The sequence below is a fragment of the Macaca thibetana genome, chromosome 11 (genome assembly GCF_024542745.1).
Source record: "Macaca thibetana thibetana isolate TM-01 chromosome 11, ASM2454274v1, whole genome shotgun sequence".
NCBI classification, from domain to species: Eukaryota; Metazoa; Chordata; class Mammalia; order Primates; family Cercopithecidae; genus Macaca; species Macaca thibetana.
Genome location: NC_065588.1, coordinates 59,310,669 through 59,334,967, shown reverse-complemented (window position 1 = coordinate 59,334,967; position 24,299 = coordinate 59,310,669). Strand labels below are relative to the sequence as shown.

Below are 24,299 nucleotides of genomic sequence, written 5' to 3'. Positions count from 1 at the left end.
GCTAATAACCTCACTGAAAAGTAATTGCTTTAGAATTTGGAACGATTTCCAAATCACAGAATTGTACTTAAAACAATCCATCTAAGGTTGCCAAGGGATTGTTTTAATTTCAGATTCACAGAAGCCTTTAAAAACCACCATAACTGAAATTACCAGATCTTTGCTTGAAAAAGGTAGGGAAAAAATATTTTGTGATGTAAACTTTCTATATGTTGTAATGTTAAAGAAAGTACCTAATGGGACTGCATTGCTTTGTTACTGCTGTGTTGTCTTGGGCAAGTCATTTATAAACCTCCTAACAGTCTTCAATAGTAAAGCGGTAGTGTTGTTTAAGAGCAATAAAAGCAATGTTTACCTTGGTGTTGGTAGAGCCCTGGAAACAATGTACGTAAATTCACTCACCACCTACAGTGCAGAGTGCTGTCATGGTGCTTATTACCTGTTTATTGATCATCTATTCTGTACCAAGAAGAATACTAGGAATTTACATGTTATTTCATTAATTATCAAGATAATCCAATGAGATAGGTATTGTTATCCTGGTTGTTATAAGCAAAGAACAGAGAAAAGAAATGGTTTAAGTTTTTAATATTAAAAATTGATCTCTAAGGAAAAAACAGATTTAACTAGAGAAGAGTGATAACCCCAGCCCAACATTAGTTATAACGTATTATCTCACTGATTCTTGCAGCTATTCTGTGAGATAAGGATAGCTATTTTTTTTCTCTACAATTCCCACATCAGTTACAAAACAGTAGTTTCAGTGTAGGACAATGTGGACAGTGTAGGGCATTTCCACATGTTTCTAAATGAGGTGTTTATAATCTAGGGAATGACTGCATTTCATGGATGTAACATTTGCGAATACTCTATATCTCTGTGCTCAAGAATTTGGTATAAATTTCTTGGTTCATAAGAAACCGTCACTTACAAGTAAATGGTTTTGTTTGCTGAAGAGAAATACATGTATCCCCCGATCCCCAATAAATCAGGAATTTCCAATCAGTACATTCCTGCATACAAAACTGGAATCCAAACTATCTCTGAAGCAAAACAAGTTAGTGTTAACTGTTGTAACTTCATATCCTGGTTATGATACATATATCAGGCTATCAGTTTTGTGTGAAGGAGAGACCCACATGACTTGGTATCCATATTGTTACCAATCTGGATATTGACTGAAGTTAGCTAAGCCTTATCAGATACCATAGGTTAAGAAAGTTGGCCCGGCGCGGTAACTCACGCCTGTAATCCCAGCACTTTGGGAGGCCGAGGCTGGCAGATCACGAGGTCAGGAGATCGAGACCATCCTGGCTAACACGGTGAAACCCTGTCTGTACTACAAATACAAAAAATTAGCCGGGCGTGGTGGCGGGCGCCTGTAGTCCCAGCTACTCTGGAGGCTGAGGCGGGAGAATGGCGTGAACCCGGGAGGCAGAGCTTGCAGTGAGCCAAGATGTCACCACTGCACTCCAGCCTGGGCCACAGAGCGAGACTCCGTCTCAAAAAAAAAAAAAAAAAGAAAGAAAGAAAGAAAAAGAAAGTTCTACATATAGACAACACAGATTTTAAGGCATTAAGTGAGAAAGAGCTTAAAGAAAACAGAGGGAATAAAAACAGCAGATTTGGTGATTCAAATAGAATAGTCTTTCTTCCCTGAATGGGATTTTTAAGAAGAATTAATTGCCCACTGAACCCTGTTACTTATTAAGGATTAGGCAAAGTGCTGGAAATACAAAGATGAATAAGAATGTTCTTTCCCTGCAGGATTTCACTGTCTAATGGGAAGATATATGTAAAGTACTAATTAGAATACAAGGAAACTAGCACCATAATGGAGGCATGAATCTCTAGCTGTGGGAGGGATGAGTCCTGGAAAAGCATCATTTGTCTTTCTTCTGGACTGACTTCCAAAGGAGCATTTGCTCCCTACTTAAACCCCAAATTCCTCTGGTGTGTATGTGTATTTTAATTTTTTGTTCCTGTATACCCTTTACCCAGCTTTCCTAATGTTAACATCAAAACTAAGAAAATAACATTGGTATTACATTGCAGTTGTTGTAGCTCCATTGTCTTCAATCTGTGACAGTTCCTCAGTCTTTTTTGCCTTTCAGGACCTTGACACTTCTGACCATATCTGGTATCTGGTCAGGTACTTTCTAGAACATCTTCAGTTTGGGTGTCACCCAGATTTTCCCATGATCATACAGAGGTCTAGGATTTGGGGGAAGAAGACCCATGTCAGGAGGTACTTAATGACTAGTGATGTTAATCTTGGTCATTCGATTAAGGTGATTTCTGCCAAGTTTTTTCACTGTAATTTATTGTTTCACCTTTTATAATTAATAAACATTTTGAGAGGATACCGGATGTTTTGACTGAAGAAATTATCCAGAGCTGCTGCTTCCTTTTTTTTTTTTTTTTTTTTTTTTTTTTGAGACATAGTCTCACTCTGTCGCCCAGGCTGGAGTGCAGTGGTGCGATCTCGGCTCACTGCAAGCTCCGCCTCCCGGGTTCAAGTGATTCTCCTGCCTCAGCCTCCCAAGTAGCTGGGACTACAGGTGCCCACCACCACACCTGGCTAATTTTTTTGTATTTTTAGTATAGAGGAGGTTTCACCCATGTTGGTTAGGCTGGTCGAACTCCTGACCTCAAATGATCCGCCCACCTCGGCCTCCCAAAGTGCTGGGATTACAGGCGTGAGCCACCGCGCCCCGTCACCGCCGCCCCCACTCCTTCAACCCCCTGGCTCCTCTTTTTTTTTGAGATGGAGTCTTGCTGTGTCACCCAGGCCGGAGTGCACTGGCGCGATTTCGACTCACTGCAAGCTTCGCCTCCCGGGTTCCCGCCATTCTCCTGCCTCAGCCTCCCGAGCAGCTGGAACTACAGGTGCCCGCCACCACGCCTGGCTAATTGTTTGTATTTTTAGTAGAGATGGGGTTTCACCCTGTTAGCCAGGATAGTCTTGATCTCCTGACCTCGTGATCCGCCCATCTCGGCCTCCCAAAGTGCTGGGATTACAGGTGTGAGCCACCACGCCTGGCCCACCTTTTGTAAGTCTTACTAATGGCATAGTGTTATTTAATAGTCAAAACTATAGTATTATAGACCTAGAAATGAGATTATGTTGATATACAGAGCATCTAAATATAAGGTCTATGTGTCTATCTCCTAAATGAATAAGTCTTCAGACCCACATTTTCCAAGAGAAAAAAAAAAACACACAAGAGAAACTGAAGGATATCTATTGATGTCTAACAAACACACTGAGGGTCTCTCAGTACCTGATCAATTCCCCATTTGAATTTAGTAACACAGATACTCTCAGAACCTATGAGTACAATAGGTGTGAAAAGCATATATTTTTAGGGGTCCCTCCAAGAGGGATGACAATCAGAAATTTCATTTCCATCTTTTACTATAGAAATATTTGAAACAGAACAGGTATAGAATTTCTGTTTTTCTTTTTTTTTTTTTTTTTTTTTTTTTGAGACGGAGTCTCGCTCTGTCACCCGAGCTGGAGTACAGTGGCCGGATCTCAGCTCACTGCAAGCTCCGCCTCCCGGGTTTACGCCATTCTCCTGCCTCAGCCTCCCAAGTAGCTGGGACTACAGGCGCCCGCCACCTCGCCCGGCTAGTTTTTTGTATTTTTTAGTAGAGACGGGGTTTCACCGTGTTAGCCAGGATGGTCTCGATCTCCTGACCTCGTGATCCGCCCGTCTCGGCCTCCCAAAGTGCTGGGATTACAGGCTTGAGCCACCGCGCCCGGCCAGAATTTCTGTTTTTCTACCGTTTGCAGGGCAAAGTTTGCTAGCAAAGCTAATGACGTACCAACACTTTCTCATTACAGGTAATAATTAGGTTGTGGAAAAACAGTAGAATAACTTCTTACAGAACACTAGTTCACAAATCTTGCTAATGTTACCAAATTTAATCTTGCTAAATATCCTATTTGAGAAAAAATTTAGAAGCCTACCAAAAATACGAACAGTAGTTATCCCCTGGGGAATTCTTTTGGAGTCTTTTATGTTTTTATTTACAGCTCTGTATATTTGAATTTTATATATTAATTATTTACCAGGAACTGTTACCATGTTTAAATTGAAAATAAATCAGACAAGAAAAATTTTACATTCCTATTTCAAATAAATACTAAAGCTTTCCCGTAAAGTGAAATGAACGGAAGACCATGTTAAATGCAACCAAAATGGCCGGGCGCAGGTGGCTCACGCCTGTAATCCCTGCACTTTGGGAGGCTGAGGTGGGCGGATCACGAGGTCAGCAGTTCAAGACCAGCCTGGCCAACATGGAGAAACCCCATCTCTACTAAAAATACAAAAAATTAGCTGCGCCTGGTGGCTGACTCCTATAATTCCAGCTACTAGGGAGGCTGAGGCAGGAGAATCGCTTGAACTCGGGAGGCAGAGGTTGCAGTAAGCCAAGATCCCGCCACTGCACTCCAGCCTGGGTGATAAGAGAGAAACTTCATCTCAAAAAAAAAAAAAAAAAAACTAAAAAAATGTTTACTTACTGTAATATCTGAGAGACAATGATAAAGGTAGTTGTTCTACAACAAAAGTTTTCTTAAAAAGACGATTATAAGCTTATATTAGACTCAATGGATACCAGAGAAAGTGGTATGTTCAGTGTTTCACCACCACCCATATAATCAGAGATTTCCCATTCAGGAGTTTGCAGTTTAACCAAGCAAAGGTTAAGAAGACATATCTTGCATCATTTAAAAGACTGCACCAAATAATAAGAAGAAAAGGGGCTAAGATAAAATTACATTTATGTTGTGTAAAAAATGATTTAAAAACTTCATTGATAGGAGTGGCATTTCACTGAAAGTTTAAAACACTGCCATCTTTTACATAATTATTTGGTATCTAGTAAATTAGAATATCTAGACATGAAAAAGTCAAACGGGAAAATGTCTTTTAAAAAGAATATTATACATACTGAAGAAAAGATATCTGTGAGGCTTATCCAGGCCTCACCTAACAGCAAGTACTCCTTGATTCACAATTCCTCTTCAAAGAATTGGTTTCTCCTTCAACACCTGGGCCACTCTCCTTCCCAAACACTGGCTGAGAAGAACAAGGGCCTGCATTCCCTGTTGAACTCAGAGCAAGCTGTTTGGTGCATAACTGCATAAGTAACACCGAATTCTGGCAAATTAAATAGGTAAACACGAACAGGATACATGTCCTATTGCGAAGTTTCCCTTCCCGCAAAAAGCCAGTATTTAAGAAATGTTAGCCTTGATGAAGTATTCAGTTTTTAAGACGCGTTTTTTATTTTAACATACGATCGCCAAAAATGTTTCATCATTGTATTTATTCATTTTTACTTTAGCATTTGAGTTGCTGTGTTCTACTTAAGCTTCTTTCGTTTTGTAAGTGCCCATAGATAATTTTGCAACAATGTCCTGAATTAAGAAAATTAAAATAGGACTGCATTTAAGGGTCTAGATAGTAAACAAGGTAAGCTTTGAAAAGATACTTCTGTTTCTATGTTGGAGGAAAATGCATTTATTTGTCTAGATAGTAAACAAGGTAACTTTGAAAAGATACCTTTGTTGCTACGTTGGAGGACTTGTATAAATTTATTTAACAATTAAGTACTAACAGTCCCTGTTTCTTTTTCTTTTAGGCTAGTCAAGTGAAGCAGCGGGAGTGGAGAAGGAACAAAGAAATCTGTAACTGGCTGTGATCAATTAGTTGTAAATACCACTGCCCTCAGACCAGCGTCTGATTTCTCAAGAGATCTTTTTTCTTGTATATTAAGCTTATTCTGGGTTCAAAATAAGATTTGCTTCATAGATAGTGATGCATACAGTGGTAATAAAAAGAAAAGTAAATCGACAAATACTTAGGGAAAAACTTTTAATAATCCTCATGCAATCCGTGTAGGCTTGTTTATTTTTAAGCCCTGAAAAGTCTCTTACACCCAGTGACTGCTGGTTTCCACGGCAGGACTTAGAAGCGTCCCACCCTGATTGCACCTGTCTCCCCTTTCCCCTCCTGCTCCCAAAGTTTCCTTTCTGGAGGGTGAAGGCAGCATTCCTCAGGAGTGGATTCTTCAACGCTTTTCCCGGCTGCCCGGCTCCACGTGACAGCCCCTAACACCTGTACCGCCTCCAGCTCACAGCGCCCCCATTCCCTCCGGCAGGTACAGACCCAGCCGGTCTCCCCCTCCCCCAGGAGGTCACGATCCCGGTGCGAGTCTCGCTCGGGCCGGCAGGGGAGGGGCTAACCAACGGCCACCGCAGCAGCCTGAGCCCTTGCAGCCTGATTATCACATGACTCGGCAGCGGTAGCCGTGGCAGCAGCCTCGGCGGCTCCGCGGGCTCGCCGGGTGGGCTCAGTTCCGCGCACGCCGGAGCCGAGTGCAGGGGGCGGGGAAGGGACCTGCTGCAACTGCAGCTGCCTGGTCGCTACTGGAGCGCGCGGTGACTCCCCCCGCCGGCCCGCTCCATGCCGCTCCGTTGCGGAAGTGTAGCGTGGGGAGGCGGCTGCCGCCGCGGCACGGAGCACGAGAGGCCGGGGCCCGGCCCCCTGCAGCACTAGGCTCTGGGAGCCGCGCGCGGCGCGTCCCAGCGGCCCGGCTCCCAGTGCGCCAGGCGCCCACCGCAGCCTGCATGCCCCGCGCTGCGCCTCGCCCGGCCCCCGCCGCCTCCTGCTCGCACCGCTGCAGTCGGGCGCCGGAGTAATATGCTCACTCGAGTGAAATCTGCCGTGGCCAATTTCATGGGCGGCATCATGGCTGGCAGCTCAGGCTCCGAGCACGGCGGCGGCGGCTGCGGAGGCTCGGACCTGCCCCTGCGTTTCCCCTACGGGCGGCCAGAGTTCCTGGGGCTGTCTCAGGACGAGGTGGAGTGCAGCGCCGATCACATCGCCCGCCCCATCCTCATCCTCAAGGAGACTCGGAGGCTGCCCTGGGCCACTGGCTACGCAGAGTGAGTGCAGCGACACCGGCGGCGCCCCTGCTCTCCTCGCGGCCCTTCCCCGCACGGTTCCAGCCCTCTTCTCTCCCTGCTTCTCGGCCTCAGGGCTCTCCACTAGCTGCCGGCGTCCAGGCCTCGGCGGGGAGCTCTTTACTTACACTGGCTATTTCCCTCTTCTCCCCACTCCCTCTTCCCCCAACCCAAGGACGCGGCGTCTCCAGCCCCGGTATGGGTGGTGGAGGGGTGGGTGGCAGCGCTGGACCGTGGGAAAGCTAAGGTGAGACAGGTCTGTGAATCCGGGGTCTCTGTCACTTGGGGGAAAAAAAGGGCAGAAAAGCTCTGCTGAAGTTTGAAACACATTAGGAAAATCTGCTATCTGTATCCCCACCCTCCCAAAATATAGTTGGCGTCCCCGCGTGATGCAGAGTTTGTGGGGTGGAGGCTTAGAGGAGATGTCACTGCGCCTGGGAGCTTGTGTCCGATTCCGGGAGGTGGCCGTGTCTGAGTGCGTGGTTGTACATTTCCGAAGGTCTCAGTTTCTCACTTTCAGCCCGCGAGTTCCTTCGCTTCTCCTTTAGCAGGTAGTAAAATGCTGCGCGTTCGGTAAATGCCAGTACTATTTCCCTCAGCCCTTGGGGAGGGGGAAACTTATTCCAACTGTCTAATATAACATTTTGGTAATCCGCTTTGGTGATTAAGCTTGCTTTTGACTGATCAGCTATTTCAGGAACCGACTGAGTCAGGTTGACGATCTGGAGTGGAACCGGGAAAGGAGAGGTGGAGGATTTTATTGCCCTTCCCCCAGCTCCATGGCCACTTTTCCATTAACTATTAATAACCATCTTATGAATGGTAAGATAAGTGACGTTTTCCCTTCTGTCTACTACCTCAGTTGTAGGAAACGGGAAAACTAGGACACATTTAGAATAGAATTCGGGGTTATTAATGAACCGGGGGGTGCAAACGTGCACGCAAAACCTGGTGCCTGGCACACCTGCGCCTTTTCCTTTAACCCCATCCCCTCGGTAATTTTGGCCCACCCCTATCCGTGCACGGCCTCGCTGCTTGATTGGTTCGTCCGGGAACCAATCAGCTCTTCCAACGCCTGGGCGCCTTGATGCTGACCCTGTTCTGGTGGCCTGGATACCCCCGAGCAGGCTTGGTTCCCGACGCTGAGGATTCCGGTGGGAGAGACTGCTTGGAATCTACTCTGCTTATTATCTCTAATTTTCCTTTCCTTCTCTCATCATCCTATAAACGCGTTTCTCCATGGGCTGAAATGGAAAACGTATAAATGGGGCTAGACGATTGGAGTGTGAAAGTGAGGAGGCAGAAATGCGCTTGATGGGAGCTCAGACAGTAAAAATTAACACTTCATAAAAGATGAGCGTGGAAGAGAACGTTGTGGGTGGCGAAGGTACAAAATAGCATTGTAATTTCCAAGAGAAAGCCAAAGCAAAAATAAACACCTGTGTAAGGAAAGACCTAAAGGAGAAAAAAGTGCCTGCCAAACATACCAAACACTGTTTCTTAACTGAAATAAAAACGTTATTTAAAAGCCCATTTGGGCCGGGCGTGGTGGTTCACGCCTGTAATCCCAGCACTTTGGGAGGCCGAGGCGGGCGGATCACCTAAGGTCGGGAGTTCGAGACCAGCTTGAATAACATGGAGAAACCCTGTCTCTACTTAAACTACAAAAATTAGCTGGGCGTGGTGGCGCAAGCCCGTAATCCCAGCTACTCGGGAGGCTGAGACGGGAGAATCGCTTGAACCCCTGAGGCAGAGATGGCAGTGAGCCAAGATCACCTCATTGCACTCCAGCCTGGGCAACAAGAGCAAAACCCAGTCTCAAAAAAAAAAAAAAAAGCCCATTTGGACCCTTTACGAGACAGAAAGCAACTTGGAGGCATACACCGTCCTGTAATTGTGTAGGTGGGGGTCTTTGTGCCTGCCAAACGCCCCCACTCCCCCACTGCCGATCTGTCCCCACTCCCGTGAGTTTCCCAGGGCGAGGGCGCTTGTCAAGGCGAGAAGGAAAAACAGGCAATGGTGAGAAAGTTGTGAGAGATAGGAAAGGAGATACTGAAACACTGAAGGTGGAAGCCGTTTGGACAGTAAACGGAAAGCCTCAGATAAGCATGAGGGAAAGGAAAGAACGAATTGCAGAATGTTTGCATGCCTATGGTAGGCACAGGATGCAATGACACACGCAGGAGAGAGTGCTTAGAGGGCTCCCCCCATCCTCTCTGGACCTCCATTTCCTTATCCCTAAAGAGTTTATCTTTTTCCTAGAATAAATCATGAGAGATATTCAACTTGACGGCTAGGAAGGCCACCGTAAAATGTTACAAATTTTAAAGTTAGTGGCAAAAGCAATTACATGTGTGATAATTCAAGCAAAGACCTATTAAAAAAAAAAAAAAAAAAAAAAAAAAAGGTCAGCCCCTCTTCCCCAGCCCTGGCTTACTCCCTAGGAGTAATGAGGGTTCAGTGTTTGGGTGATATTTGGCTTTCAGACTTCTTTGGATGCCCTCATAAATACATATCATGCGTTTTTATTTTTTTCTCAAAATAGACTCATACTAAGCATATTAGTCTGTAGCATTTTCACAAAACACTGTGTCATTGACAGTATTCACAAGTAAACACAGAATTACCTCATTCTTCTTAAATATATACTATTAGTAATAGCTAACATAGTTAATGCTTACTCTTTAGTGCTAATACTGTTTTATATTATCTGATTTTCACAAAAGCCCAATGAAGTAGGCACTATCGTTTCCATATTATAGTTGAGAACACAGAGGCACTGAGTGATTAAGCAGCTTGCCCAGGGTGAAGCCTGTGTGTGAACCCAGGCAGTCTGACTCCAGAGCTCACAACACTAAACTCATTGTCTACAGTGGATTAAGTTATGATGTATTCATCTGTACCCAGGAATAGCCACTAAAGTCTTGGCCATCTCTCCTCACCTTTATCCCTGTCAGATGTTATACTGTACCACTTCCTTATATCTTGAACTGTTTATCTTCCTGCAAAAATGCATCCTGAATGATCAAAATGGCTGAAATAGGGAAGGAAAGAGAAAGACAAGTAGGGACTGTGGCTGTGATCAGAAGCTGCCACCAGTAATGCTGCCCTTTCCTACAGGATTTACTGGCAGAAGAAAATTGTCTTCTCTTTGTTCTAGAAGGTACCCAAGAGGGGTTGAATAGGTAGGAATATTGCTCAAATTGTGGTGATAAGAACTGCACTAAGGAGCTAATGCCTGAATCAGAAGTGATCTGTTTATCTCTCTAGAAGGTGAGTCACGTTCCAAGCCTTCCTTGGGAGGAAAAATTGACATCTTTTGGTCAATGAGTTAATGTTGATGACTGACCCTTTGAGATGGTAGAAAAATTAAGAAGAAATGGTCTAATCTTTTGCCACTTACTGTTAATCCCTTTCAAGAAGAGAGACTCTATAGGTTATAGAACTAGAGAATTAGCCGTAAGCAATCCCTGCTAGACTTGAGGTTGCAGAAACTGAAGATGCTTGTTCATTTCAGTATTCATTGGCATTGTCCTAGATGGAATTTCCCAGCTCTTGAAAAGCTTCCCATTATAGCTGAAAAGTTTAGCCACTTGGCTAAGGGGTATTTGCAAGGTTGTAAAGCTCTGTAAAGCATTGTAGTTATAGATAACATCTACTAAGCTAAAATCTTTCTAAAAACATGCATTAGCAAGTTTTAAGTTTGGCTTTGAAATCAGTGACTGAGCCTGTTTGGTCTGCTCATTTGATAAAGCCCTTGGGGAGCAACAGTCTGACCCAGAGACCATGGGGCAGCTACTTCCTTTCTCTTAAATACCACCCACGTGGAGGTTGGTTCATTTTTGTAATGGGTTAGGAACCCATTTTGGCTTTTTTTCTTTTTTTACCTGTTTGCCCAATTTTTATCCTGTTGATGAACAGTTGGTTTTAGAGATGCCAGCAGACATGGAATTTGTGCCTGAAACTACAGCCGTAGGGAATGCCAAAGAGTGTGCTGTGGTTTTGAGCAAGAGTATTCTGTATGTTAATGCATCATATTCAGGTTTTTATCAGTGATACATTTCTTTACTTGTACAGAAAGAATACATAAGTATAGCTAATTTTACTTAGGTTATAGCTATAATTATTATTTTTTTCCTATTTCTTATAAAAGTACCCCTGGACATAAGTACAAACAAAAAGCCACTTTGAGAGCATCTGTTAAATGTATATCATACAAGTGTATGTCTCACAGAGTTGAAAATTATGAAATTTTTGATGAAATAACCTTATTTAAATCCAGCCAACAGCCTACAAGTATTTGGATTTGTTTTGGACTCTGCAGGCTGTCTGTCTCCTCGGGTCATTGGCACTAATTGCTTATTACCAATAAATGGCATTAGTTGGCTGGGTGGTGGTGATGACACAAAACCCACTATTTCTTTCTTGCCCCAAAGCTCGGAAATCCCCTGGCCTTTCTTTTTCCCTTCTAACCCTTCCTGACTTACCTGCCCCTCTTACTGATACCTCTTTGCAGAACTCCTGCTTGGAAACTTCCTGTTTGACTTTTGCAACTGAAGAAACTCGAGGTTCTCTACTCTTGTGTAAGGATAAAAAGAAGTGGGTGAGGGTATTTGCAGATGAGTTAGAAGTCCAGAGTAGCCTGAGCTATTTCAGCTACCTTTCTGGTGACTTACAAAAAGTATTAATTTCCTATTTTAAAGCAGACAGCTAAGCGTTCCTTCATATTTCAGATATAACATTATAAAGAAATCATCCCCCTTAGGTGGAGCTCCTGGGGATGTCTCTTTTCTTAGGGAAATGCATCAGCTTCTTTCAAGGACTGGTGATGCTTCAGGCAAAGGGTTTAACCATGCAGGGGGGTGTTTACTATATGTTTCAGTCCCAGTTTAGGTAGACATCCACATCTCTGATATGAGCCCACTATACAGTGCTTTTAATTAAGGTTACAGCAGTACTCGTTGAAAATTTAAAACTGCATACTGGAATTGTTTTCTAAAAATACATTAATGTTCAAGAAAGTTGTTTTTAATTTTCAGTGTTTGGTAGAAATAAACTCTGGTGCATTTATAGTTCTGTGATTTGCCTAATTTAAAGGGAGGATTAATTAGCTTGCCCCCTTGAATTTATGCTATCATTTTTCAGGAAATAATCATTCATCTGCTTCCATTATTTCTCTCAATTGATGAAATCATTGCAGTCCTACTATGTGTCCAGCACTGGTCCCATGCTGGGTTCATAATATAATGAGACATAGTCATAATCCTCAAGAAAATGTTATAGCATAACCTTCCCCCTTTTGTACTTCCTTTGAAATTAAATTAAAATGAAATTGACTATTAAGGTTCAAAGGGACCAGCACCAGGGGTTTTGTTTTGATTTTAATGACTTAATGCTTCTGGGTAATTTTGAATCTCAGTATTTGGAGCCTTTAAGTCACATTAGGGAAGCAAACTTGTTTTTTCCAACCAGCTTGTGATTAGCTTTGTACCTGAAGGCCCAAGACCTTACCTGCTGTTAGAGAAAAAAAATTATTCTGACACTTGTTACAGTGCTAGGGAAGACTTTACTCAAGTCTGTTGCAATATAGGAGAACAACCCAGCTCAATACAGCATTGACAGCTGGTACTTGTAGGCAAAGAGCAGAGTGTGAGGGGTCAGTGGAATGGAAAGTTACTCAGCAGGGACATTAAACCAAACTAAACTGACCTAGCAGGATTCTTGCTGAAAGCAGACCAAAGACTTATACATCAAAGGTGGGGAATGAGGAACTTGAGCAGATATCAAGTTTGGGGGATTCTTACTAGCCTGACTTAACAGGATTCTTGCTTAAGGAACAGGACTGGGGCCAATGTTGTGGCCTAGCAGAGAAGAGAGGCCTGAGTAAAGTTTGGTGGAGGACAGAATCTTTGTCATCCTTGCAGATGGGGGAGAAGGGGAAGAGAGTAGATGGTACTGCAGTTATTTAACTATGATTTTCATTCTGATTTATCTGCATTACTTCTGTGACCTTCCATAATTGACTGTGTTTCCTACTAACCATGTAAGGAGAGCAGATGCCCTTAATTATGGTGCAAAAGAAGCAGGATTGAACCTAATTATACAACATAATGTTATGGCAAAGAGTTGAGGAGCCTTTCCCATGCTGTTTTTTCAGATAAGTGGTTTTCCCTAGCTTTCCACTTTGGTACTACAGTAGATACTTTGCAAATTATTAGCTTAAGAATGGTATAGCATTTGATTTGTTTGGCCCATCTCCCATATACCACATAGTGATGGGATCATTCCTATTTATACTTTATTAGAGGCATTGAAAATTGCTAAATGCAATAGTCATTTGTTGAGCTAGTCCTGTGTGTAGGTTCTGTACTAAGCACTTTACGTGTAAGGATTTAATGAGATGAATGCAATGTAGGTAAGTAATTTGCTCAAAGTAACAAAGCTTTTTAAGTGGCAGATCCTGGATTCATGTCCAGTTCTGTGGAACTCCCACCTTTGGTGGGTTTTCACTGTGTCTAATGAAATACTTAAAACATTTTTAACCATAAGATACTCATTATAGGAAATTCAGATAATACAGACTAGTAAAAGGTATGAAGAACATGAAAGGTATGAAAATGTTTGATAATTAGTAAATTATCAAACATAACCTAGTAAAAGGTATGAAAAATGTTTGATAATTCATTAGCCACTATTTATATTTTAGATTAGGTCTCTCTGATTTCTTATATAGATGTTTTTTAAAAAATAAAAGCTGATCATATGTTTACATGTCTTTTAACATGTCTCCTTCACTTAAGAATATATAATGGACCCCTCTCCAACATACATTCTTTTTTCTTTTCTTTTCTTTTTTTTTTTTTTTTTTGAGACGGAGTTTCACTCTTGTTGCCCAGGCTGGAGTACAGTGACGCGATCTTGGCTTACTGCAACCTCCGCCTCCTGGGTTCAAGTGATTCTCCTGCCTCAGCCTCCCGAGAAGCTAGGATTACAGGTGCCCATGACCACACCCAGGTAATTTTTTGTATTTTTGGTAGAGATGGGGTTTCATCATGTTGGCCACACCGGTCTCAAACTCCTGACCTCAGGTGATCCTCTTGCCTCAGCCTCCCAAAGTGCAGGATGACAGGTGTGAGCTACCACACCCGGCCTCCAACATATATTGTTTATTTATTTATTTATTTATTTATTGAGACGGAGTCTTGCTCTGTCGCCCAGGCTGGGGTGCAGTGGCCGGATCTCAGCTCACTGCAAGCTCCGCCTCCCGGGTTTACGCCATTCTCCTGCCTCAGCCTCCCGAGTAGCTGGGACTACAGGCACCCGCCACCTCGCCTGGCTAGTTTTTTGTATTTTTTAGTAGAGATGGGGTTTCACCGTGTTAGCCAGGATGGTCTCCATCTCCTGACCTTGTGATCCGCCCGTCTCGGCCTCCCAAAGTGCTGGGATTACAGGCTTGAGCCACCGTACCCGGCCCATATATTCTTATTATGTTGACTGGGTAATATTCCACTGAAGGGCTTCTCATTCATGAATCTCCCATTGAACATTTAGATTTACTTTTAGGCTTTTAGTGAATATCTTCATGTGTTTTTTTCAGCTCATCCAGTTGTTTCCTTATGATTAACTTCTAGACATGGAAAGCTTGGGTAGAAGCTATGCACATTCACAACTGTGATACCTATCAGATTCGTTGTATCAATTCACACTGCAGCCAGCAGTATCTACCACTTTAGTATTAAGCCTTTTAATATTTGCCAGTGATCTGATAGATGATGTATACTTCATTGTAATCTGTGTTTGATTATTGAAGAAAATGAATAAACAGATGTATATATTTATATGTCACAGATATTAGCCATGTAAATATCTTTTTTTTTTTTTTTTTTTTTGAGACAGAGTCTTGCTCTGTCCCCCAGGCTGGAATGCAATGGCGTCATCTTGGCTCACTGCAACCTCTGCCTCCTGGGTTCAAGCAATTCCTGCCTCTGCCTCCTGAGTAGCTGGGATTACAGGCATGCGCCACCATGCCCAGCTAATTTTGTATTTTTAGTAGAGATGGGGTTTCTCCATGTTGGTCAGGCTGGTCTCCAACTCCTGACCTCAGATGATCTGCACACCTCGGCCTCTCAAAGTGCTGGGATTACAGGAATGAGTCACTGCACCCAACCTATTTAGAGATCTTTTTATGATTTTCCTGTTTATATTCATTTTTCTGTTGAAATAATGTTTCATATTTATAAGTGCTCTTTATATTTTAAGGCTATTCACCCTTGGCCTATCATGTTGTAATATATTTTCTAACATGTTCATTTTTTAACTTCATTTTTTTTTCTTTGCAATGCAAAATTTAATATTTGGGTGGTCATACCTAATTTCTCCTCTATGGCTTCTATTTCATATCAGGCTTAGAACATGTAAAGTACTAGAATAACCATCCTACTCCTTTTAGCTACTTACAGTCCTTAGTTGCAAGTCATAGAAATGCCTTTGAGCTAACTTCGGGGCATGGGGGGCGGGGAAAGAAATGGTAATTAGATACCAACTGTCTTATAGAACCCAAGTATAGGAATAACTTGGATTTTACAAGGGACTGGAACCCTGAACTGGAAAGCTAGCCAGCAACAAAGTGGCCATACTTTCAGTCTTTCACCAGGGCACAGGTGACTTCTCCATGCCACCAACAAGCAACCAGACCACATCAACTGTGGCCTCAATTCCAATTTTGAATTTTTGGGGGAGAGACTCCAATTGGTTCAGTTTGTCTCAGATGTCCACCTTTGACATAGGTGATCATAAATATGGCTGCCAGGACCCACTCCTGAGAATGGGCAGTTCTTTAAACAGGGAGGTGGTGGTAGTTAGGGCTGGGCAGATAGTTTAGAAGATTCTACTACTATAGGTAACTTAGTCAACAGATATTTGAGTACCTTCTTTGTTTCAGGCACATATTAGAAGACAGATGAAATGACCAAATAGACAAATGTGTCAACAGGCAAATAGTGATTGTGTCTGAATATGCCTGCTGCCCTGCCTTGCAGCCCTTGGGGAGCTGTCTAGGCTAGGAATTCAAAACTGTCCCAAAAATGCCATAGAAGGGATAAAGACTCAGGCCAGCTTTGGAACTAAATATGGCTTGAAGATTTGTACCAATAAATAAGTATTACATATTAATATAAGATGATGTCGCTCTTTGGTCACAGGGGTATAAACCTGGCTAGTATGACATACCAGAGCTCTGCTCATTTTTGTTTGTTTTTTGAGATAGTCTCGCTCTGTCACCCAGGTTGGAGTGCAGTGGCACGATCTTGGCTCACTACAACACCTGCCTCCCCAGTTCCAGCAATTCTCATGCCTCAGCCTTCCGAGTAGCTGTGACTACAGGCACGTCCCACCACACCTGGCTAATTTTTGTATTTTTAGTAGGGATGAGTTTCCTCATGTTGCCCAGACTGGTCTTGAACTCCTGGCCTCAAGAGATCCACCCACCTTGGCCTCCCAAAATGCTGGGATTGCAGGTGTGAGTCACTGCACCCCACCTGCTCGCTGTTATTTTTATTTCTTTTCCTCATCTCATTTGTCTAAGCAGGTAGGGTAATGACAGACATATTTGGTGAATGGGTGTTTATTTTATAAAACAAAAGTTCAACTTCTATAGTTTCCCCTTTTTTAATTAGTCTAAGATATTTACCTTTTTCCCTTTATTAGACATGGTTTTAATCTGATATTCATCTACTTATATTATTTTTGTAGTTTAAATGCAGGTTTATTGAGTGCATTTCCTTTGAGACAGAGTCTGAATGTTGCTCTGTCACCCAGACTGGAGTACAGTGGTGTGATCCAGGTTCAATGCAGCCTCTGCCTCCTGGGTTCAAGCAATTCCTGTGCCTCTGCCTCCCTAGTAGCTGTGGCCACAGGCACGCACCACCACACCTGGCTAATTTTTTGTATGATAGAGATGGGGTTTTGACATGTTGGCTAGGCTGGTCTTGAACTCCTGGGTTCAAGCGATCCACCTGCCTTTGCCTTCCAAAGCACTGGGAGTGCAGGCGTGAGCCACCACACCCGGCTAATTGCATTTCTTGAACCAGTTGAAATCTCACGTTTTGTAGTCTGCTGCTTGTATTGTTATCAAATGTCATCTCGGGTTTCCCTGAATATTAGCTTACAAAGAAAATGTATTCTGTTTTTTCAGAATATTCTACATAAAATTCTGTGCCGGCAATTTGGCTATGAGAAAAGCTTAGAAAAAATAAGACCAGTGGATGATAGTCTCGAATGTAGTAAATTCACATTTCCTTATGTGCTTGTATTATGTCACTGTTTACCTATGTTTGTGCAAGCATGATTGAAGGACTAACATCAAAATTCAGAAACTTATTTCTGTAAGAAATTCACTCTAAATGCTGAGACTGACAGCCCAGAGTATGGCGCGATTCGGCTCACTGCAAGCTCCGCCTCCCGGGTTCAGAAGACCAATCCCGAGGCTGGGACTACAGCACTGAAAAGTCAGCTCGATGTGATCCGCCCGCCTGAAAGTCTTACAAGGGCCACCGCGCCCGGCTGGGTGATTCTTACAAGGGGCTTCCATCCCTGTATGTGTAACCTGGGATTTATTCCTTGGATAGGCATCCCAGCTGTGATTAAGTGAGTCATCTTTTTGACCCTTTGAGTTGGTGACTGCCTACAGTTGTCGAGCTGGTTACTGCCCCCACTTAATCCCACTCTGGGCCTCAGTTTCTTCTTACAAAATGGGGTCATTGAACTGCATTGGTACTTCTCAGAATTTTTATTTTGTAACCTTTTATCATTTCAAAAATGTTGAGAAGACTGACATGAGGTTATTAACTTTTTATTTTGCCAAGCGTGGACATAATCAAATCTGTCATCTACCATCACCAGTGTTTCATGAAATAAAGGAGTTTTAAAACCAGAATCATAGAGGCATATAACCTCAGCAAAACAACAGTTTTTAAATCAAATACTTTTAGTTTTATGAAAAAGGTATGATATTGTTTCTATTTTTCTAAATTTTCATGGACTCATAAAATCATGTATTTTACCTGCCCTAGAGGATTGCCAATGCCCTTTCCAGTTCTAAACTCTGTGAGTTCCTGGAGTTAGGCCAGGAACCAAGTGTTTGCCCTCAGGGCTGAGGTTTTTCACAGTGGGGCCTGCTGCCTCCTTTATTGTGATTATAACTCGGAATTATTTTTTCCCCCAGCATTTTACCATGAAAATTTTCAGCCAGGCGCAGTGACTCACACCTGTAATACCAGCACTTTGGGAGGCCGAGGTGGGCGAATCAGCTGAGGTCAGGAGCTCGAGACCAGCCTGGCCAACGTGGTGAAACCTCGTCACTACTTAAAATACAAAAATCAGCCGGACTTGGTGGTATACACCTGTAATCCCAGCTACTCGGGAGGCTGAGGCAGGAGAATCGCTTGAACCCGGGAGGCGGAAGTTGCTGTGAGCCGAAATCGCGCCATTGTACCCCAGCCTGGGGAACAAGAGTGAGACTCCGTCTTGTTAAAGAAAAAAAAAGAAAAAAAAATTTTCAAACATGCAGAAAAGTCGAAACCATTGTAGACTTAACACGTATATACCCGCCATCTAGCTTCTGTAATTCACATTTTGTTAGATTTGCTTTATCATTTACCTGTCTGTGTACCCATTTATCTGTCCATCAGTCCATCCTTGAGTTATCTCTAAGCTTGTTTTTTTTTTTTTTTTTTTTTTTTTTTTTAGTGCAGTGGCCTTAATTTATGCTTTTAAGTTCTTTTCCATAGAAAATAAAAAAAATAAGTTTGAGTGACTTTGACATCCTCAGTTGAGAAAAATAGCAGCAATTGGGTCCTTGTGCATGGAAGGGACCACCTCAGACTTCGGTTTTATAACAGTGGCCCCTGCAATTGCTCGCTCAATTGATAACCTTCCCATAACTTAGCATCCACATAGCTGAGCTTCACATGGGGTCAAATTTAAAAGTATCTCTTTGCTATGCTCCCATTTAATTAAATTAGGAAATCTGCCAAAAACTTGAATCATTCCTGTTTTCAGCCGGTGGCCAGGCAGGAATGCTCCCTGAAGTGTACTCTTCAACAAAGACTTCAGAATGTGTTACCTGAAAAGTAATCATGATGAATCAGGACATCACTGTGTTTTCCATACGTCTGAAGTAGAGATTGTCCACTAGACAACCTAGGGAAAGCAGAGTACCTGCTCAGCTGCTCTTTTTCTGGTGTGATCAGATCAGCTGGGTCCTCTGAAACATGAATCCATAGTGCTTCCTTTGTTATACTATTTCTGACTTAGTTTTCTCTAAACGGCTGTAAAATTTAACTGCCTAGCTGTATTTTCTTTCTGTGGACTTTATGCTCTCATATTTAGGAGAAAGAATAAGGGAACACCAACTTCCATCTCTGTAGCTCTGGATGATTATTAAGGCCCTGGTCTGTAATGCTTAAAGGTAAGCATCTGTTGTCTATGTTCAATAAAAGAAGAAAATGAACTCCAGAGAGAAATCAAGTTACTTTAGAATCGCAGGCTGTCCCATGACCCTGGTGACCATCACTGAATCATTAAACCTGACCATTCATTGTGTGAAATTATTTAAAAAAAAAAAAAAAAAAAAAATCCTATCCCCGTAAACAAAATGCCACATAAGTGAATTAAATGTGTTTTATTGCTCAAAGGAAACTAATTTTCAAGAGGCTTTATATTAAATAAAGGCATGTTGGCACATCAAGTTTTGCACAAAAGGATACATTTAACAGTACTTTAAAATAGTTATATTGAATATAGTAGTCTCTTAAAATTATACTTCCTTACTATATGTGCATTCCTAAGTATAATAGTCAAAACCTTGTCAAAATTACTATATTTTTGGACTACACTGCTATTTTAAAATATTTTAATGTTTTTGGAAAGCCTGTATGTCTTAAAAACCAATCTGTACATTTTATGTAGTGATGTTTCTTTTTTCTAAAGTTAATAAATACAGCATGTGTTTTAACATCAGTAGCTACTTAGAAGTAAGGAAATGTACTTAGGAATTCTGAGTAATGGGACTCAAATCGTAAGTGAGGTTTTATGTGAGTCCCCTTTAAAATTTAATTTGGGAGGTTTGTTACCTAAGTTTTACTTAAGCAGAGTCAGGTTTTTGTTTGCTTGTTTGTTTTAGAGATGGCGTCTCACTGTGTTACCCTGGCTGTAGTGCAGTAGCTGTTCACAGGCACAATCATATCACCCTATGGGCTCAAGTGATCTTCCCACCTGAGCCTCCAGGTAGCTGGGATTGTGAGTGGCCAAGTTTGCTTCAGAGTCAAGTTTTAATGGAAATTTTTCAAGTTAGTGAACTTAGGGGCCAACAAGTGTGACAGCATTCAGTTAGCATTCATATCTTCGTCTTTGGCAGTGTGGTCTCTTGGGGTGGCCGTCTTGAGTGTGTGCATCTACATTGCTGGCTTGCAGAAGCCAGGCCTAATGGAGCCTTGCTGAATGCATGGTGTAATTAATCATCCCAGGGTTCTGGGCAGACAGACCAATTACTTGCCCAGCTGAGAGGACCAAAGTGGCTTTTGTGCTCCACTGTACTTTCAGGAAGTTGATAAATACACATTTAAGCTATTAAAAAATGGTACATCTTTACCTGTGATCTTTTTCATATAAGTATAGGAAGGAAAAAAATCTTGTGATAAACTGATTTTTTTTTTTTAAATAAAAATATGAACGGGCGTGGTGACTCACGCCTGTAATCCTAGCACTTTGGGATGCTGAAGCGGGTGGATCACCTGAGGTCAGGAGTTTGAGACCAGCCTGGCCAACATGGCAAAACCCCATCTCTACCAAAAATACAAAAACTAGCCGAGTGTAGTAGCAGGTGCCTGTAATCCCAACTACTCGGGAGGCTGAGGCAGGAGAATTACTTGAACCTGGGAGGTAGAGGCTGCAGTGAGCTGGGATCACTCTACTTCACCCCAGCCTGGGCAATAGAGTGAGACTCTGTCTCAAAAAATAAATAAATAAATAAATAAAATAAATAAAAATGCTATAGATTATTGAGTTTCTATATTTAAGTGGTCTGCTGTGGTGTACTAATAGTCACTATATGCCTTTTTGAAAAGGTGATTGTTGACAAAATATGTTACAGCCGGTAAAAATAAAAGATGGAGTGTAAATGTTCAGTAGGAAGCAAATTGTAAGGTACAGTGACTGTGAACAGCCCATAACAGGGTGTCAGTGAAAGCAGGAATGGAAAACCAAACTGATATTAATAAAGAAGGGACTATTAAGAGTTTTTACTTCTTTTTTTTTTTTTTTCTGATGCCGGGTGCCATGACTCATGCCTATAATCCCAGCATTTCGGGAGGCCAATGCAGGTGGATTGCTTGAGATTAGGAGTTCAAGACCAGCCTGAACAACATAGCAAGACCCAGTCTCCACCAAAACAAACAAACAAACAGTCAGGTATGGTGGTGTGCACCTGTGGTCTCAGCTACTTGGGAGGCTGAGGTGGGAGGATCACCTGAACCAGGCAGGTCAAGGCGGCAGTGAGCTGTGATCCTGCTACCACACTCCAGCTTCGGTGACAGAGTGAGACCCTGTCTCAACAAAAAGCAATTTTAAAAAGAGGATTTTTTGTAATATAAAAGAGGAAATAGCTATAGTATTTTGTTGTAAATAAGGAACCTATGACAATGGACTCTAAAAGATACGTTTGGGACAAACAATAATTTTATTGGCCTTTTAGGACAGTGTTTGCCCATAAGGTATGGTTTGGAGTGGAGCCAAAGAGTGAGATTAGATGCCCTCTTGGCATCTCTCCCTGTGATTATCAACAATGAGGCTATGCCACAGAGGACCATGCTGCTCTGTTGTTAGAACCAGGTGTCCAGAACTGGGCTGGTGACTCAGTGCAGCAGCAAATGGGAAGAAGAGAAGAATTGGCAGCTCTGACTGTAGCAGCTGGTGTTTATTTATGTATTTTTTTTTTTAATCTTGGTGTTCAGCTGGGAATCACATGGGCCCATACTTGAAGTCCTGCCTGTCCTCTTCTCCCCATTTCCCTGTCATCAGTTTAGTGCTGACAGAGACTACCTGGCCACGCTGCCCTTTTGCCCCTTGCACACCACCTGAAGCCCTGCCACCTGCCTTGCCATCCTCAGAGGGACCACCCGATGTGATTCGTCTCTGGTTCTGGGCTCCATGAGGACTTGTGCTGTAAATTCCTCAAGTCCTGGTTCCCAACCTTCTCAACATCACGAGCCCTTTTATTATTATTTTTTTCTTGGATGAATTCCTTGTGAAAAATTTTGTCCAACAAGCTGTATTAAATAAGCATTAAGTTACTCCTATTAAAAAAAATTAACCGGATACATCGTGTCTCCTAATCAGCACGAAGGTGTAGTGAAAAATCATATCGAAACTGATAACATTTCAGCCAAAAGCAAAGGAATTAACCTTTGTGAATCTTGAGTACTTCTTGCCCACAATGTTTGTCATTAGCTTCTCCCCCACCTCCACCCCCCAATATTTAAAACAGGTTAGATCTCCTATTGCTACCTTCCCAGGTCTTCAAAGAGCCTAGACCACAAATGGGACTCTCTGCCCACAGGTTTGGATTTTGTATCACCTGAGTTACCAGCAAGCTATGCTCAGATGAGTGTCAAGATCATTGTTTGGGTTTCAGATGTGTAGCACCTTCCTCAGGAACATTATTTTAACGTCCCTGATGTTCTGTTTCTTGTTGAAAAACTGTCTTTTAATAGTTTTATTTTGTTGCCTTCCAAAGTGCTACAAGTTGCCCGAGAGGCACAATGCATGTCAGCTGCAAGTTTAATTAAACTCGTGCTGAGAATATTATTTTTCTAGCAGAGTTTGACCCTTCGGCAAAAGTTTCTGTTGCACAAATTTCTATCTCCACTGACTGTGGATGAGAAGAACTTAAAATTATCTTGAGATGTTTACTAATCTGTCAAAGTGGAGGAAGGCATTGGTTAGTCAGGAACTTAGAACATAAACTATCCATATATTCTATCACCTGTAATTAGCTTCAATTGATAATTTGTGTGCGTCTGTTAGTACATATCTACTTTCAAACTGGGATAATTCTATATACTGATTACATTTTCCACTTCAAATGGAGTCACTATCTTCCCATGTAAACAAGTATTTTACTCTCTCATTTTTAATGGCTGCATTGTATTCTATTTATGGTTGTAACACACATTTTTCTCCTTGATGTTAGCCAAGTTTTTACTATTGAAAACAGTCCTGGGATGAACCTCCTTGTAGACAAATCTTTGCTAAGCTATAATTTGAAAAGTGACATTTTTCTGGGAAAAATGCTCAAAAGGGACTTTCCCAATATTTCTTGTGACATTATTTAATAGTTAGAAAAGATCAGTGTTTAGATTGGAAATTGTTTGGGGAAGCGTTAGCTATACACTTTAATGTACTTTACCAAAGTAGTGTTTTGGTGAGCTGGACATACTGATTAAAAAGCATTATGGCTTCACTTTAATATTTAGGTTTAAATTGCCCCTTTTTTGGTATCATCATGCATTCACTGTGTGCTTCACATGCCTTAAGAGGCAAAAGATACAGAGGTTTTAACCTTGGGAGGCTCACACTCTTCTTGGGAAAATAAATTAATGAAAAGTTGAGAACCCATGCATAGCATGACAGAGGAGTAGCATGCTGCTGGGGTGGCACCATGATCAATAACTTGAAGGGGCAGCTTGTGGTAGTCTTGGCTCTTTCCCTAGCCAGTCTGTGGCTTCAGCAAGCAGCCTCACTATTTTAATCCTCAGTTTGCATATTCATAATGTTAGGTCATTGACTTAGCCCTTCCCAGCTGTACAGTGCTGTCGGAGTAAGTGTCAGCACAAAAGTTGGGTTCTTCTTAATTTCTAATGACTTTTAAGTGGGATACTTGTATATACTTCACTAAAAATTAACACTTTTTCTTCTGCCTTGTCTGCTTTATCTTAAATAAAATCTCTGAATATGCATTTTAACAAAAAGTGGAAGTGAATTGAAAATCTAGTTACATTTGATTCTATGAAACAAATGTCTAAACCTAACAGCATGAAAAACCAAGTATGGTATAGTGGAAACTAATCCCCTTGCTTAGAGGATAGTATCCTGCTCTCCCCACCCTTTACAGCATGAAGAGTGAGCACCAAGCACAGGTTATAATATTGTCTCCAGAAAAAAAATCAAAAAATAAAAATAAACTTCAGTAGCCTATCCTGAATAAAAAGAGACTAAATTTTTAGGCTTTTCCCCCATAATTCTTTTAAAGTAATGTGATATGTTA

The 24,299-nt window shown here is 42.1% G+C and overlaps 1 protein-coding gene and 1 long non-coding RNA gene across 2 annotated transcripts in view; both read left to right on the top strand.

The window, feature by feature from the left end:
• Nucleotides 1-24,299, top strand: part of PPM1H (protein phosphatase, Mg2+/Mn2+ dependent 1H) — a 1,465,797-nt gene that overhangs the window by 1,171,484 nt on the left and 270,014 nt on the right. The window contains exon 2 of the mRNA XM_050748428.1: nucleotides 6,571-6,961. Within this exon, the coding sequence (XP_050604385.1) occupies nucleotides 6,717-6,961 (245 nt within the window). The 5' untranslated portion in view covers nucleotides 6,571-6,716. The remainder of the gene's footprint in view (nucleotides 1-6,570; nucleotides 6,962-24,299) is intronic.
• LOC126930881 (uncharacterized) lies at nucleotides 7,250-21,392 on the top strand. The gene is made up of 2 exons (XR_007717696.1): nucleotides 7,250-7,530; nucleotides 18,201-21,392. It is a non-coding gene; the product is annotated as an uncharacterized LOC126930881 (long non-coding RNA).